This window comes from Mauremys reevesii, linkage group 4 (assembly GCF_016161935.1).
Source record: "Mauremys reevesii isolate NIE-2019 linkage group 4, ASM1616193v1, whole genome shotgun sequence".
Taxonomy (NCBI): domain Eukaryota; kingdom Metazoa; phylum Chordata; order Testudines; family Geoemydidae; genus Mauremys; species Mauremys reevesii.
Genome location: NC_052626.1, coordinates 121,543,216 through 121,558,169, shown reverse-complemented (window position 1 = coordinate 121,558,169; position 14,954 = coordinate 121,543,216). Strand labels below are relative to the sequence as shown.

The 14,954-nt window shown below is 51.4% G+C and overlaps 1 protein-coding gene across 3 annotated transcripts in view; it reads left to right on the top strand.

Moving 5' to 3' along the window:
• The window catches only part of LOC120405189 (copine-5), a 201,430-nt gene that overhangs the window by 20,773 nt on the left and 165,703 nt on the right, over positions 1–14,954 (top strand). For 2 of the 3 annotated variants that reach the window (XM_039538573.1, XM_039538581.1), the window contains exon 2: positions 11,141–11,181. In XM_039538573.1, coding sequence (XP_039394507.1) covers positions 11,141–11,181 — 41 coding nt within the window. Of the gene's footprint in view, positions 1–10,222; positions 10,366–11,140; positions 11,182–14,954 lie in introns of those variants that run through there. The other variant, XM_039538574.1, reaches the window with a different exon arrangement.

Genomic DNA, 14,954 nt, shown 5'->3' with positions numbered 1-14,954 from the left:
TCCCTGCCGTTCTCTTAGTCGGAGATGAAGTAGGATTGGGTTCTGATACTGAGTCCCTCTTACAACTTGAGCCAGTCTGGTCTGATCCATCTGCTCAGCAGTCACTGCTCCCCTCATAACAGCTCTCTGAAGCAGTCTCTCCAGCCTCTGTATATAGGCTGAAGTTTTCTCACCCCTTTGCTGTCGGGAATCAAGGAATTTACAGTAACTGTCTTCAGGGCTCTCTACGCTCCCAAAGGTATTATCAAGGGCCTTTAGGCAGTCCTGCACACTAACCCCAGGGTCAATTAGCTTCAGGGTGCGAATTACATCTAGTGCTGGGCCACTAAGACTCTCTATTAGACATCTTCGCTTTTCTACATCGGGTACGGCCCACTCCCGCAGCATTTCAGTGGTATGCTCCAACCAGGGTTCAAACTCCTCTTCCCCATCAAATAACCTTAACTTACGACACGAGTTTGACGTAGCATAAGCCAGCACAATCTTTTCCAATATATGCCCCAGTGCTTTTGCCCAATCATAGGCTGCGGCTGCCACCCCTGAGCTAGAGGCTGCAGGACTGGGACCCATCAGACCCGACATATTAGCCATTATACAAACAGTAATTTCCTCAAAATATAAACACAATTATTTCCCAGTACAGTGGAACACTCAACACGTACTTGCGAGGGGTACTGACCCAGGAATCCCGGACGAGCCCCCAAAAATGTAACCCTTCTGCCGGGCCGAAACGATAGCAGCAAGGGCCGGGTTCAATACATAGGGGTCCCTTCCCCACAACATAATGCAAAACCAGCTCGAGCCCCCACCCAGTGACCTGGGAAAATCTTACACTCACCCCTGGGCGCCTCGAAGAGGCACATTTCCTCTCGCAAGCACAGAGTCTTGGTGTAGCAGAAAAGGTTTAATTACATGACAAACAACAAGCATTAAATTGGGAAAATACCTCAGCTAGAGTTCATAGGTCAAACCGTGAGCAAAGACCCACTCCAGCAAATTGGGCCATGTCCTTCTCTCGGGGCCCTTGAGTCCAGCAACCCCCAAATCACCCACAGTCCCAAAAGTCCCACAATCCAAAAGTCTCTGTCCCAGGTCAGTGCAGTCCCAGAGCTCAAGAGTCTCTCTGCAGAGGTCCCCCTCCCCAGCCTGGGTAGAAAGGGGCACCTTATGTGGTTTCGGGGCAACTGCCCTGCCTCTTCGTGGAGTTCTGCTTCCACTAGTCATCTCCGCAAACAGCTCAGCTCTGCTTGCTCTGTGGGCTGCTCCGCTCTGCCAGCTGCTCTGATCCACCAGCTGTCCTGTGAGCCACTCCAGCCGTCCTCGCGAGCTGCTTGGCTCCACTCACCCAGTGGCTGCACAAACTGCTCCACTCCGCTCTGCCAGCTGCTCTGCTCCACAGTATGGCTTCAGGCTCCCCCACTCATTAGCTCAGTGCTCTCAGCTCAGCAAGTCCAGCTCTTTGGTGATTTCAGCTCTTAGTGATTCTAGCTCTTAGTAGGGGAGCCCCAGTACCAGTGAATTCAGCTCGGTAACCTGCATTTAGATTCTTAAGGGAATCAAAAATTAACTCTGACATTCCACAGTGGAGAGAGGCACAGGTAGAACTGGTGCTTCTGGTTCACACAAAGAGCCTGCACCACCAAGTATAGATCTCTGTCCTCAGCCTCTCTCTCTTGACTGGGTTTTGGAAATAGCAAGTGCTATTTAGTTGACAATGAAACCCTCTATCATAAGACAGTTTTGTAGTTCCTCATTTACTTAATTGGGATGACAATATTTTATTGCTCCTGCCCCAATAACAACAAAATTGGGGCTCCCATAGCTGTGAAAATAACCATCCCAGGCTGCTTTGTGGTATGCTAAGTGGGGTGGGAGTGCCCATGCAAATAACTGAAATGCTAATGAGAATATTTGAAACTTCTTTCCGCACTCCCCATAATCTACCACCAGATGTCAGGGTAGAGCTCATCCTGACTCTGCTTACACTTACACAGTGTCCGGGGCGTCCCCACTCAGCGCATGCTGGGCCAACAGGCTAGTTCTGATCTGCATTGCAAGAGCTATAGGTAACAGTGCTCCTGGATGGGCCATCTGCAGGGATTGCACCTGGGACCTGTGGATCTAAGAGTATCGAATGCTACTGCTGGAACTAAAGAGCTGGAAGGCACTAGTAGACTCATGGACCACTTGCTGGAAGCCTACTCGTCTCTTCTTTCTCCTTGTGAATGATTGCAGTTTCCACCGGGCTCTCATGAAATGCAGCCACCTCTAGGGCGGAGCCCAGCAGTTGTTGGACAGCTGACAGTAACAACAGTCCAAACAATCACAGGGGAGGAGAGCAATTTGCTGAGTAGCAGACTGGCCAGGGTTCTGTGGTTAACATCCCTTCTCAGGGAATAAAACTAGGAGCCCTGGTGCCTACTGCCCTGCTGTAGCGACTAGTCAGCGTTTCTAGGTGTGTGGATCAGGGCAAAAGACACAAAACATACAATCAAAATCCCCCCGCCCCAGTCCTTCCGGCTCAGCTGATCGTAGCTGGAGGCCTTTGCAGTTCTCCTGGGGCAGAAAGAAAACTCCTAGGGCTACAGGAGTGCAGCTAGCTGTGAATCGATGTGCTGAGCTGGAATGGGTCCCAGCCCTGGTCGATGGGAGTATCAGATGCTGACAGAATGAGCTCTCGCTCTAATGAGAAAACCTCCTGAAACCTGTCCGGGCTAATTAAGAGACGTGGTGGGAAACTCCAGCCCAGGGAAACCAGACCAAAGAACCTCTCAGCATCTCTTTAACTAGGCCTCAGGGCCTGACAGTGCTGAGCAGTCGCTGTGCAGGCACCATCTCCCTTCAGCAACGGGTCCGGAGAGAGATGGCTCCAGGAAGAGGGAAATCTCCTTTCCTGGGACAACCTGCAGAGTGGCTTAAAAATAGCCAGAAACCAAAAACTGAAGGCGCCACCTGGGAGCAGGGCCTAGCAGCCAGGACTCCTGGATCCCAGTCCTGGATCTGAGGCGGAGTGTGGCCTGGGGGTTAGGGCAGGGCGGGGGGATTGTGACTCCTGGCATCTCTTGTTAGTTCTGCCACCAACTCATTTTGTGACCCTGGACTTGTCCCCTGTAAGTCAGTTTCACTGTCTGTAAAAGCGGATGATTGATACCTGCCTGCCCATGGGCAGTGCCCAGCAATCCCTGGCAGAAAGGTGGTATGTGAGTCCAGCACTACTGCCTGCCTGGCCCGGGCCCAGCATCCTGAATCTTCCCAGCCAAAGCCAGCCAGCCCTGAGATCATTTCCCTTTCACTGCATTAGGTGCTTGGGCAGCCAACAACTCTTGGGGAAACTCCACATCCTGGGCTCACGCCTGGCTGGGCCACCGTCGGGTTATCCAGGAGGCCAGACTAGATTATCACAATAGTCTCTGCTGGCCTTGGAACTGACTAATATTACAGCATCCCCGTGTGCTTTTACAAATGTCTGGGAGGCAGGGCCATGCTGTCCCCCTTTTATAGGTGGAGAAACTAAGGCACAGAGAAGTGAAGTGAGTTGCCCAAGAACATAGAGCAAGTCAGTGGCAGAGCAGAGATAGGAACAGAACCCAGGAGTCCTGGCTCTCTTCCCCTCTGCTCTAATCCACTAGACCCCACTCCCCTTCCAGAGCCAGGAAGAGAACCCAGGAATCCTGACTCCCAGCCCCTTCTGCTCTAATCCACTAGACCCCACTTGCCTACCAGAGCTAAAAATAGAACCCAAGAGTCCTGACTCCCACCCCCTTCCCACCTTTATGGATTCAGGCTCTTCCCTGATAATAAATAATCTGCAAATGAATATATCTGTAGTATAAGGGGGAGAGGGATAGCTCAGTGGTTTGAGCATTGGCCTGCTAAGCCCAGCATTGTGAGTTCAATCCTTGAGGGATTTAGGGAATGGGGGTAAAAATCTGTCTGGGGATTGGTCCTGCCTTGAGCAGGGGGTTGGACTAGATGATTTCCTGAGGTCCCTTCCAACCTTGATAGTCTATGATAAGAACATAAAAACAGCCATACTGGGTCAGATCAAAGGTCCATCTAGCCCAGTATCCTGTTTTCTGACAGTGGCCAGTGCCAGGTGCCCCAGAGGGAATGAACAGAACAGGGAATCATCAAGTGATCCATTCCCAGCCTCTTGCAAACAGAGACTAGTGACACCATCCCTGCCCATCCTGGATAATAGCAATTGATGGACCTATCCTCCATGAATTTATCTAGTTCTTTTCTGAACCCCATTATAGCATTGGTCTTCACAACTTCCTCTGGCAAGGAGTTCCACAGATTGACTGTGCATTGTGTGAAAAAAATACTTCCTTTTGTTTGTTTTAAACGCTTCCTTATTTACTTTCTCCACACCAGTCATGATTTTATAGACAACTATCATATCCCCCTTTAGTCATCTCTTTTTCAAGCTGAAAAGTCCTAGTCTTGTTAATCTGTCCTCATATGGAAGCTGTTCCATACCCCTAAACATTTTGTTGCCCTTTTCTGAACTTTTTCCAATTCCAATATATCTCTTTTGAGATGGGGTGACCAGATCGGCCTACAGTATTCAAGATGTGGACGTATCATGGATTTATATAGAGGCAATATGATATTTTCTGTCTTATTATCTATCCCTTTCCTAATGATTCCCAAAATTCTGTTTGCTTTTTTGACTGCCACTGCACATTTAGTGGATCTTTTCAGAGAATTATCCACAATAACTCCAAGATCTCTCTCTTGAGTGGTAACAGCTAATTTAGACCCCATCATTTTATACATATAGTTGGGATTATGGTTTCCAATGTGCATTACTTTACATTTATTAATATTGAATTTCATTTGCAATTTATTTGCCCAGTCACCCAGTTTTGAGCGATCCTTTTGTAGCTATTTGCAGTCTGCCTGGGACTTAACTATCTTAGGTAGTTTTGTATCATCTGCAAATTTTGCTACCTCACTGTTTATCCCTTTTTCCAGATCATTTATGAATATGTTGAATAGGACTGATCCCAGTACAGACCCCTGGGGGGCACCACTATTTACCCCTCTCCGTTCTGAGAACTGACCATTTATTCCTACTCTTTGTTTCCTATCTTTTAACTAGCTACCCATCCATGAGAGAACCTTCCCTATTATTCCATGACAGCTTACTTTGCTTAAGAGCCTTTGCTGAGGCACCTTGTCAAAGGCTTTCTGAAAATCTAAATACCCTATATCCACTGGATCCCTCTTGTCCACATGCTTGTTGACCCCCTCAAAGTATTCTAATAGATTGGTGAGGCATGATTTCCCATTACAAAAATATGTTGACTCTTCCCCAACAAATCGTGTTCATCTATGTGTCTGACAATTTTGTTCTGTACTATAGTTTCAACCAGTCTGATGTCAGGCTTACCGGCCTGTAATTGCCAGGGTCATCTCTAGAGCCCTTTTAAAAAATTGGTGTCACATTAGCTATCCTCCAGTCATCTGGTACAGAAGCTGATTTAAATGATAGGTTACAAACCACAGTTAGTAGTTCTGCAATTTCACATTTGAGTTCCTTCAGAGCTCCTGGGTGAATACCAGCTGATCCTGGTGACTTATTACTGTTTAGTTTATCAATTTGTCCAAAACCTCCTCTATAGACACCTCAATTTGGGACAGATTTTTCACCAAGGTTTGGAAATCTCCCTCACATCCTCAGCTAAGAAGATCCATACAAAGAATTCATTTAGGTTCTCTGCAATGGCCTTATTGTCTTTGAGTGCTTCTTTAGCACCTCAACCATCAAGTGGCCCCACTGGTTGTTTAGGAATGGAACACACAGACAGGGGATATTTATACATACAGAGAAATGAAAAGGTGGAGTATGCATACAAAACAACAGGAGAGTAATATCATGAGATGAGCAAGTCTGTCACTGAGTGGTTAGGAAGGTGTGTCTGATGTGATTAGGTCCTGTGATGGTGTCACTTGAATGGATAGCCACCAGGTTAGCTATCCTGCTGTTAAAGTACCTATTCGTGGATCTGGAAGGACAAAAGGAGAGTCCCCGAGATAGGATAGATTCTTCTGCTGGGCTAAGAGAATAGCTGGAAAGATTAACAATATTGTTGGGTGGGTTAAGCAGGCTCCCTGCTTCTGATGTACTTAACATTTTTTTTTTGCTATTACTTTTTGAGTCTTTGGCTGGCTGTTCTTCAAATTCTTTTTTGGCCTTCCTAATTGTATTTTTACACTTCATTTGCCCGTGTTTATGCTCCTTTCTATTTTCCTCACTTGGATTTATCTTCCACTTTTTAAAGGATGCCTTTTTGCCTCTCACTGCTTCTTTTACTTTGTTGTTTAGCCACGGTAGCATTTTTTGGTTCTCTTACTATATTTTTTAATTTGGGGTATACATTTAAGTTGAGCCTCTATTATGGTGTCTTTAAAAAGTTTCCAAACAGCTTGCAGGGATTTCACCTTTGGTGCTGTACCTTTTAATTTCTGTTTAACTAACTTCCTCATTTTTGTGTAGTCCTCCTTTTTAAAATTAAATGCTACAGTGTTGGGCTGCTGTGGGATGTTAAATTTAATTATATTATGGCCACTATTACCAAATGGTCCAGCTATATTCACCTCTTGGACCACATCCTGTGCTCCACTTAGGACTAAATCAAGAATTGTCTCTCCTCTGGTGGGTTCCAGGACCAGCTGCTCCAAGAAGCAGTCATTTAAGGTGTCAAGAAACTATGTACCCCTCTGTCTCCCTCAGCTCCTCCAGTTCAGCCACTCTGGTCTCCAAAGCCTGTACTCAGTCTCTGAGGGCCAGGAGCTCCTTGCACCGAATGCACACATACGCCACCTGCCCATAGGACAAGTAATCATACATGCTGCATTGGGTGCAATAAACTGGGTAGCCTCCACTCTGTTGCTGGACTTTTGCCTGCATTGTCTTTTTGCTCCTGCAGCTGGGTCCTTTGTTGATGTTTTGTTTTTATCAGGGGGTGTTTTTGGCTTTAAGTTTAAAGAATGTTAAATGTATCTAGCCCCCACCCCCACACTCCCCTTCTAAACTCTGCCATAAAATTCCCGTTAGCCACTCCTGTCTGCTATCCATCCGGAACTTCTCTAGTTCTTTTTTTGAACCCTGTTAGAGTTTTGTCCCTCACAACATCCCCTGGCAAGGAGTTCCACAGGTTGACTGTGCATTGTGGGAAGAAATACTTCCTTTTGTTTGTTTTAAACCTGCTGCCTATTAATATCATCAGGTGACCCTTAGTTCTCGTGTTATGTGCAGGGGTAAATAACACTTCCCTATTCACTTTCTCCACACCAGTCATGATTTATAGACCTCTATCACATCCCCCCCTTAGTCATCTCTGTTTTAAGCAGAATAGTCCCAGTGTGTTTAATCTCTCCTCATATAGAAACTGTTCGATACCCCTAATCATTTTTATGGCTCCGCTCTCTACCTTTTCCAATTCTAATATATCTTTTCTGAGATGGAGCAACCAGATCTGCACGCACTGTTCAAGGTGTGGGCGTACCATGGATTTATATCATGGCATTGTATTTACTGTTTTATTATCTTTCCCTCTCCTAATGGTTCCTAACGCTTCTGTTTGCTTTTTTGACTGCCGCTGCACATTGAGTGGATGTTTTCAGAGCGCCAAGATCTCTTTCTTGAGTGGTAACAGCTCATTTAGACCCCATCATTTTATATGTATAGTTGGGATTATTTTTTCCAATGTGTTTTACTTTATGCTTATCAGTGTTGAATTTCATTTGCCATTTTGTTGCCCAGTTTTGTGAGATCCCTTTGCAATTTCTTCACATTCAACTTGGAACTTAACTAGCTTGAATAATTTTGTATCAACTGCAAATTTTGCTACCTCATGTTCACCCCCTTTTCTAGATCATTTATGAATATGTTGCACAGCACTGGTCCCACTACAGATCCTTGGGGACCCCCCTATTTACCTCTCTGCATTCTGAAAACTGACCATTTATTCCAACTGTTGTTTCCTGTCTTTTAACCAGTTACTGGTCCAGGAGAGGATCTTCCCTCTTATCCCATGACTATTTAGTGTGCTTAAGAGCCTTTGGTGAGGGACACTGTCAAAGGCTTTCTGAAAGTCCAGGTACACTATATCCACTGGATCATCATTGTCCACACATGCATTGACCCTCTCACAGAATTCTAGTAGATTGGTGAGGCATGATTTCCCTTTACAAAAGCGATGTTGTTGACTCTTCCCCAACAAATTGTATTCGTCCATATGCCTGATGATTCTGTTTTTTACTGTTGTTTCAACCAATTTGCCTGCTCTTTCTCTGTGTGGGGAAGCCATGGGTGATCTCCTCACTGCCCTGCAGGCATGGGGATGCCCCGAGTGAGTGCTCCACTCCTGATCACCATGCTGAAGGGGCAGTGCAGCTCGCGGGCAGATCTCCCAGCTGGGCAATGGCAGAGCTGATCCACCAGCCTGGTGCCAGGGACTCTCCCATCAGTCGGGGGCGGGGGCGGGGGGCAGGGTCTGGTGCATTGCGCTGTGAGGAGCGGAAATGCTCAGCTACTGGAAGGGGAGGGGTGCACTCCTTTAACCCCTGCCATGCCAGGGAGCTTTGCTAGAGCTGCCCTGCTGAGCCTTCTCCATGGCATGTGGCACATCCCTTGCCATTGCCTCCCCATCCTGGCTGTTCCTGTGCTGGCGCTTGTTCTTGGGTCGGTTTCTGTCAGCCCCTGGGAGCGCTGGGCAGCCGGGCAATGGGGACAGAGGCTGAGTGCCCCCTGTGCCAAGTGTCTGAGGCCTGGTATTGCCCATCAGGCCGTGTAGGGTGCTGCAGGGTGCACGGTGCTGAGAGGGGGCTGCATCCTCTGGGAGGGAGCATGAGCCCTGGCTGAGAGCAGGACCTGGGTTCTCTCCCTTACCCCAGTGTCCCTTCATTGACTTCACTGGAGTCACTCCAGATTTACACCAGGGGAATGAGAGGAGAACGGGGCCCAGTGGAGTCACTCCTGATTTACGCTGGTGAGACAATAAAACTGTCAAAGTGGTGTGAATCCAGAGTAAGTCCATTGAAATCTCTCCACTGGGTTCACTCCTGATTTATACTGGTGTAACTGAGTGCAACATCTGAACCAGAGAGCTACATCTGCAGACACCCATGGAGGGTCTGGACCATTGTTTTGATTGACAGTCTTCCTGCGGTCGAAGGGAAATGCACATGTTATCAATGGAGGAATCAATAATCTGTAGGCTGTAATGGCGATCGTCACAGGAGATCTCAAAGCACTAAACAGCAGCCTCAGACCAGACACTGAGGTAGCACCAGAGCAGGGACTAGAATCCAGGACTCCTGCCCTCTGCCTTCCCTGCAGCACCACATGCCCCCTTTGGCAGAGCCCTGTTGTCTCTGAATGCCCTGGCAGATCCCAGGGGGTGAGGCTCCGGGAAGGCCTTGGGCTACTTTGCTTTTTGTGCATTAGCAAAGCCCACTTGGGATATTCCCTCAGCTCGCTGGCAACAATTCAATCTTGTATCCTAGCCACAGCCCAGCCAATCCTGCTCCTTGTACCACGTGCAGCACTCGGTGGAGCTCAGCTCCCCCCGCTGTGTGGAGAAAGGGGCTGGACGCAGCTTTGCCAGCTCTATGTGCTCCTGCCTGAGGGGCTGCCGTGCAAAGCGCATCGTCCTCTCTCTGCTACGCTGGTGGCTGGATCCCCCTCCCCGGTGTCTGAGCCCACTGCAGATGCCTGGCGAGCAGGGGAAGCCCTTCTCCGGAGCGGGAGGGCTGGTAAATCCCAAGTATCAGGAGACAGTAATGAGAAGCACATGTGATATTCTGATAACTTGCCTGCACTGGGGCTAGGGAGGGGGAGAGGGGACAGAGAGAAAATACTGACTTAGGGTGGGGTTGCCTTCTCTCATTTCTAGAACCAGCAACTGCTGAAAACCATGGGCCGATGCACAGATGGTGCAAATCAGCTGCTCTGATCTGTGCTGGTTTACGCCAGCTGGGGTCTGGCACACCTGTGCTGGCAAGCACAGCTCCTGAGTGCTGGTTTATTTCCTTTGAGGTCTGGGGCATTCTGGCCAATCGTGCCAGTTGTCTCCAGCGAACAGGCAGCTATGTAGATTGTACACTCACCACGGCAGGGCCTGGCTTCTCATTACATGTGTGTGGCACCGGTGTGACGGGCTCTGACCCTCGCTGGCACACCTAGGCTCCACCACAGCATCAGTAATCACACTGCCCATCACAGCCCGGGAGAGCCAGGCTTCCTACCACTGACCCCTGCCAGGGCATCTCAGCCCTGCCCTGTCAGGTCTGTCCTCCAGTCTCCACAGCCCACTCACCCTTGGGCTCTCTGCTGAGGCTGCAAACGAGGAAGTAGGTTGTCATGTTGGTTTTCTGTGAAAGCTTGTGTGTTTGAAAGGAGGCCGAGACCCGCTGAATTCATTGCACACAGGCCAGGGCTTGGGGATGACAGCGGTTGCTGAGCAGGGATGCCTGGGGCCATCGAATCGGTGGCCATGCTGCCGTTACCGTAGGTCCTGCTGTGATGTGCTTGGTCTGGCTGAGCCCTGCAGTTCGCTGTGGGAGAGATGGGGCCACAAATGTTGGGTTTGGCATATTTGTGGTAGCAGCAGCTTTTCCTGGACTCTCTTGGCATTTGTGGAAGTACGGAGAAGCCCTGTCTTAGTCAAGGGCTGTGGTGCATTAGCACAGCCATAGTGGGGAGCCCAGATCTGGAGGTCAGGACTGAGGGTCACTGGCAGAGCTGGGTGTGAGAGCCCCCAGGACTGGAATAGCAGAGGGGCAGTGGGTGAGGAGTGAAATACATCAGCTGAGCAGTGTGTGGGGTGGGAGCCCAGGGCTGGGATTGAGGGGCTCAGGCCAGGGAGTGCCGCACACCAGAACTGAGCTGCGTTGGCAGCCGAGGAAGAGGAGCAGTTTGAACAGGAGGCAGGGGTTGAAGGGCCCGGAGCTTAGAGGCGGCTGGCAGTGGGAGGGAGCTACGACCCAGATGTGGGTCATGCCCACTTCAGGCTGGAGCTTGGCAGGGCTGTGAAGTGCCTCTGCTCAGAGACAGTCTATGGGGACCCCTTTTGCTGGGGAGCAGCTGGAGTCTCACCATAACCTGTTCTCTTCTGCTTCCTTCCAGGCACCTCTTGGACAAGGACACCTTCTCCAAGTCTGACCCAAGTAAGTACCGAGGGGGGTTGTGCTGGCCGGGGCTGCTTTAGCACTTGTAAGATCCAATCTGCCACTTGGGGTCAGACGAGGAGCTGGCCTCAGCCAGAGGCCCCAGTCCTGGGAGCTGATTGGCAGAACGCTGGGGCCCGGGGCACAGGGCACAGCAAGTCGTCCATTGGACAGACCCACCTGGCTGTGGTCAGAGAGCTTCCTGCTGCCCTGGCCCAATGCTGGTTATCGATCCGCGGTTCTGCTCTAAGTTTGTCTCCCATGTCTGAGCTCACTCGACTCTCGGTTTTGCCCTCTGGCCTGTCTGGGACTCTGCCCTGGCTCCTGCTCTGACCACTAGGTCTGACTGCCCACATCCCGGTGGTGACGTGCTAAGGGAGACCAGGGCGGCTGGGGGTCTCCTGTACAACTGCTGCTAACCCTGGGTGGGGGGAGACCGGAATGCACATGGGGGGACTCTGAGGGGTTGGAGCTAGGGGTCCCAAAGGTGGGGGCCTTCTCCAAACCCCCTCCGCCTCCGGGGGCTGCAGACTTAGGGGGTGGGCTCTCAGGGAAGGGTCTCAGGGCCTCCTGCTCCCTGTTGCTCAGGGGTCCCAGAGAGAGCTGGGGCGGGGTAAGTCAGCACTGGAGCAGCCGGGGCCCTGTGGCCAGAGGCCTGCGCACATCGGTCTGTGAGCCCCATGCACAGCAGCGAGGGCAGGGCAAGCGATGGACAAGCTGGGATCAGTCAGCCCGGGTCTGGGAGGAAACCCTCCAGGAAAGGGAGGTGCAGCGCCCTGGGAACATCCTCTCCAGCCCAGCCCCAGAGAACCCCTCACAGGGGACACTGAACACAGGACTTTGGGGGCAGCGGTGCTCAGCGCTGGGGATTGGGGCGCTCCTGGTCTGGAGCAGGGTCCAGCAGGCTAGTACTGAGTGCAGAGTGCGACACGCCGCTAGGAAATTCACCTTCCTGGGATGAACTGAGCCAAGCCCAGCCAAATGCCCTGGCCTCGTAAGCAGCTGCTCCATTCAGTAAACAGCGTTAGAATCGAGCCCACAGCTCCTTGACTTGTCTCCAGATGACAATTTGCTGAGAGTGCCTCTCAGCTCTTGGTTTCCTCTGCGAAGTTCCCAGCCCGTTTCTGGGTGTGAAATGAGCCAGAAATCCCCTTGGGTTAGCTTTTAACTCGTTGGTGCAGCATGAGCCTGGCCCGGCCTTCAGGGAGCAGAGATGTCGGGGAAGGATGCTGTGGGGCAGCATGTCATCCAGCACATGGCACTGCATGGACAGTCACGTTAAGCACATGGGAGTGCACATGAGGCTGTACTGGAGCAGTTATGGAGGGGGAGGGGACATTGGATATCTCTAGGGATGAGGGTTGGGGCCGCAGAGCCTCTGTCACTGATTCAAGTCTCGTCCAGGCCAGAAGTGACTGTTTAGTGCCCCTGTGTGAGATGAGTTTGCTGGGTCTCAGGCTGGTTCCTACCGACTGAAACCACCAGTACGGCTGCCTGCAGTGAGGCGAGAGCCTGCATCCCAACCTCAGGGCAGACTGGTGGGAGCAGGGCCTACACCCCACATTGGCTGAGCTCTGAGCTTAGATTTCAACAGCCAAGTATCAAGTGTGAACGTATCTGGCACTGCAACAGCCTGAACATGGAGTCGCAGACAGTCCCCTTGGGCATGTCGATTTGTCTCGCCGCCCATCCACCTTTGTGGTAGCTGGTCCCTCACCACAGATCACAGCAAGGTTCAGGTCACTCCCAGTCCCAAAGGACCAGTCACTTCCCCCAGCTCAGCTGCACCTTAGATCTCACCCCAAGGCCAAGGCTTGCAGCCTATCCCCTAACAAACTATCTACAGATGTATTAAGTAGGGAAAGGAAACGAGAATTATTGACAGGGGAGTCAGGATTTCGGGGGAGTGGGGTCCTGACCCTCGGGAACACTGGGGCCCAGGCTTTAGACTCAGGGGGGAGCTCCGGGGTTCAGTGCTTCAGCCCCGCGGCTCCATTCCTGGCTTCAGGCCTGAGGGGGGCTCTGGGTCTTGGGGCTTTACCTATGAGGGGAGCGCTGGTTTCAGCCCCAGCATCCCCTCCCCACGTAGCTAAAGCCCTGAACCCTAGTGCCCACCCTGGCTGAAACCGGGAGCAGAGCTGTGTGGAGCCCTGAGCCCCTGTGTCCCCCGCAAGGCTGAAGCTGGGAATGGAACTGCGGGGCCGAAGCCCTGAGCCCAGGCACTCCCCCAGGTCTAAAGCCCTGAGCCCTGGTGTGGGACAGAAGCCCTGAGCCCCCTGCCAGGAGCCCTGGCGCCCTGAGGGTCAGAAACCTCGACCCTCCCACCCGCCTGGAGCCCTGACCCCGCCCCCCATGTCTGCAGCCCCAACCCTGCTCCCGTGGCTGATATCCATAATGTCTTGTTCAGAGTTACGAACAACCTCCATTCCCGCATTTCTGAGGTTCTACTGTAGAAGCTTCTATAATAAACAAGCTGTAGACGTCCTTTAAGGCTCCTGGGGATCTCTTACTTATGTCTAGTAAACCTCACTGTCCCTCCCCCCTTCCCCCGAGTCCAAGCAGCACAGAGATCCGGTTCCTCCTTGTTAGGAGTTTTTATCCCCCTCTTGCTGTGTGCTCTGAGCTGTAAACTCAGCCAGTGGGAGGAATCCACTCTCATGACCCATGCATGAGGGAGGAGGGGAGGGATAGCCAGTGGTTTGAGCATTGGCCTGCTAAACCCAGGGTTATGAGTTCAATCCTTGAGGGGGCCACTTAAGGATCTGGGGCAAAATCAGTGCTTGGTCCTGCTAGTGAAGGCAGGGGGCTGGACTCAATGACCTTTCAAGGTCCCTTCCAGTTCTAGGAGATGGGTATATCTCCATTATTATGCAAGGGCAGAACAGCCAACATCTTTCATCCTCTTCAATGCCTCACAATAGTCCACCTGGTGTCAATGGACCTCTCCTGTGGGGCCGAGCATCACACCTTTGATTGGAGTCCAGCCCTTCACACTAGCTAACGTCTCTCTCCCGGCAAGCACTCAGTAAAGTCCAAACACTGAACACATCCCTACAGTTCGAATACAGGAAAAGCGGTGCTATCTGGCCCTGTACCAACCGGAACGCCCTATAAACCGGCATTTCTAATCTTCATAGAAAGTCCAGTTTATAGTCTGGTTGGCGCGAGACTGGCAGGTTCCCTACCTGGCTCTGTGTGGCTCCCCAGAAGCAGCGACATGTTCCTGCTGCTTCTAGGCAGAGGACTGGCCATGAGGGGTTCGGAGTGCAGGAGGGGGTGCGGGGCGCAGGCTCTGGGAGGGAGTTTGGGCACAAAGCCGCCTGTCAGATCGCCTGGGGCAATTTGTTCCACACCCCCTGAGGTGGAGACGCTGCCAGCTGGGCAAGCTCAGCATGGCTCCTGTCAGCCCTGCTGGGGGAGGCCCCTGTTCTTCCTCGACCCAGAACAGAGGTCCCCAGTTTCTGGTCCCATGTGTGTTGGGTCTGATCAGTGATTCTAGGCTTCTTTAAAGGCAGTCGGGTAGCACTAGCAGTCCCTGCTCTGGGCACATGCCAGGCTGGCATGGGGACTCTGCTCAGGCCTCTGAGCAATGCCCTGTAAGTGCTGAGGAAGGCCTGGCCTGTGCTGAAACCATTTCAGAAGAATCTGGGTTATGCAGCTTGGCCTAGGCTCAGCCTCCTTGGTGCTGATCCGTGGGGCAGGGGGGCAGCAGGTGTCTGAGGGATGTAACTGCGCTCAGAGCAGGGCATGGTAGGAACGATGTCTGCAATAAT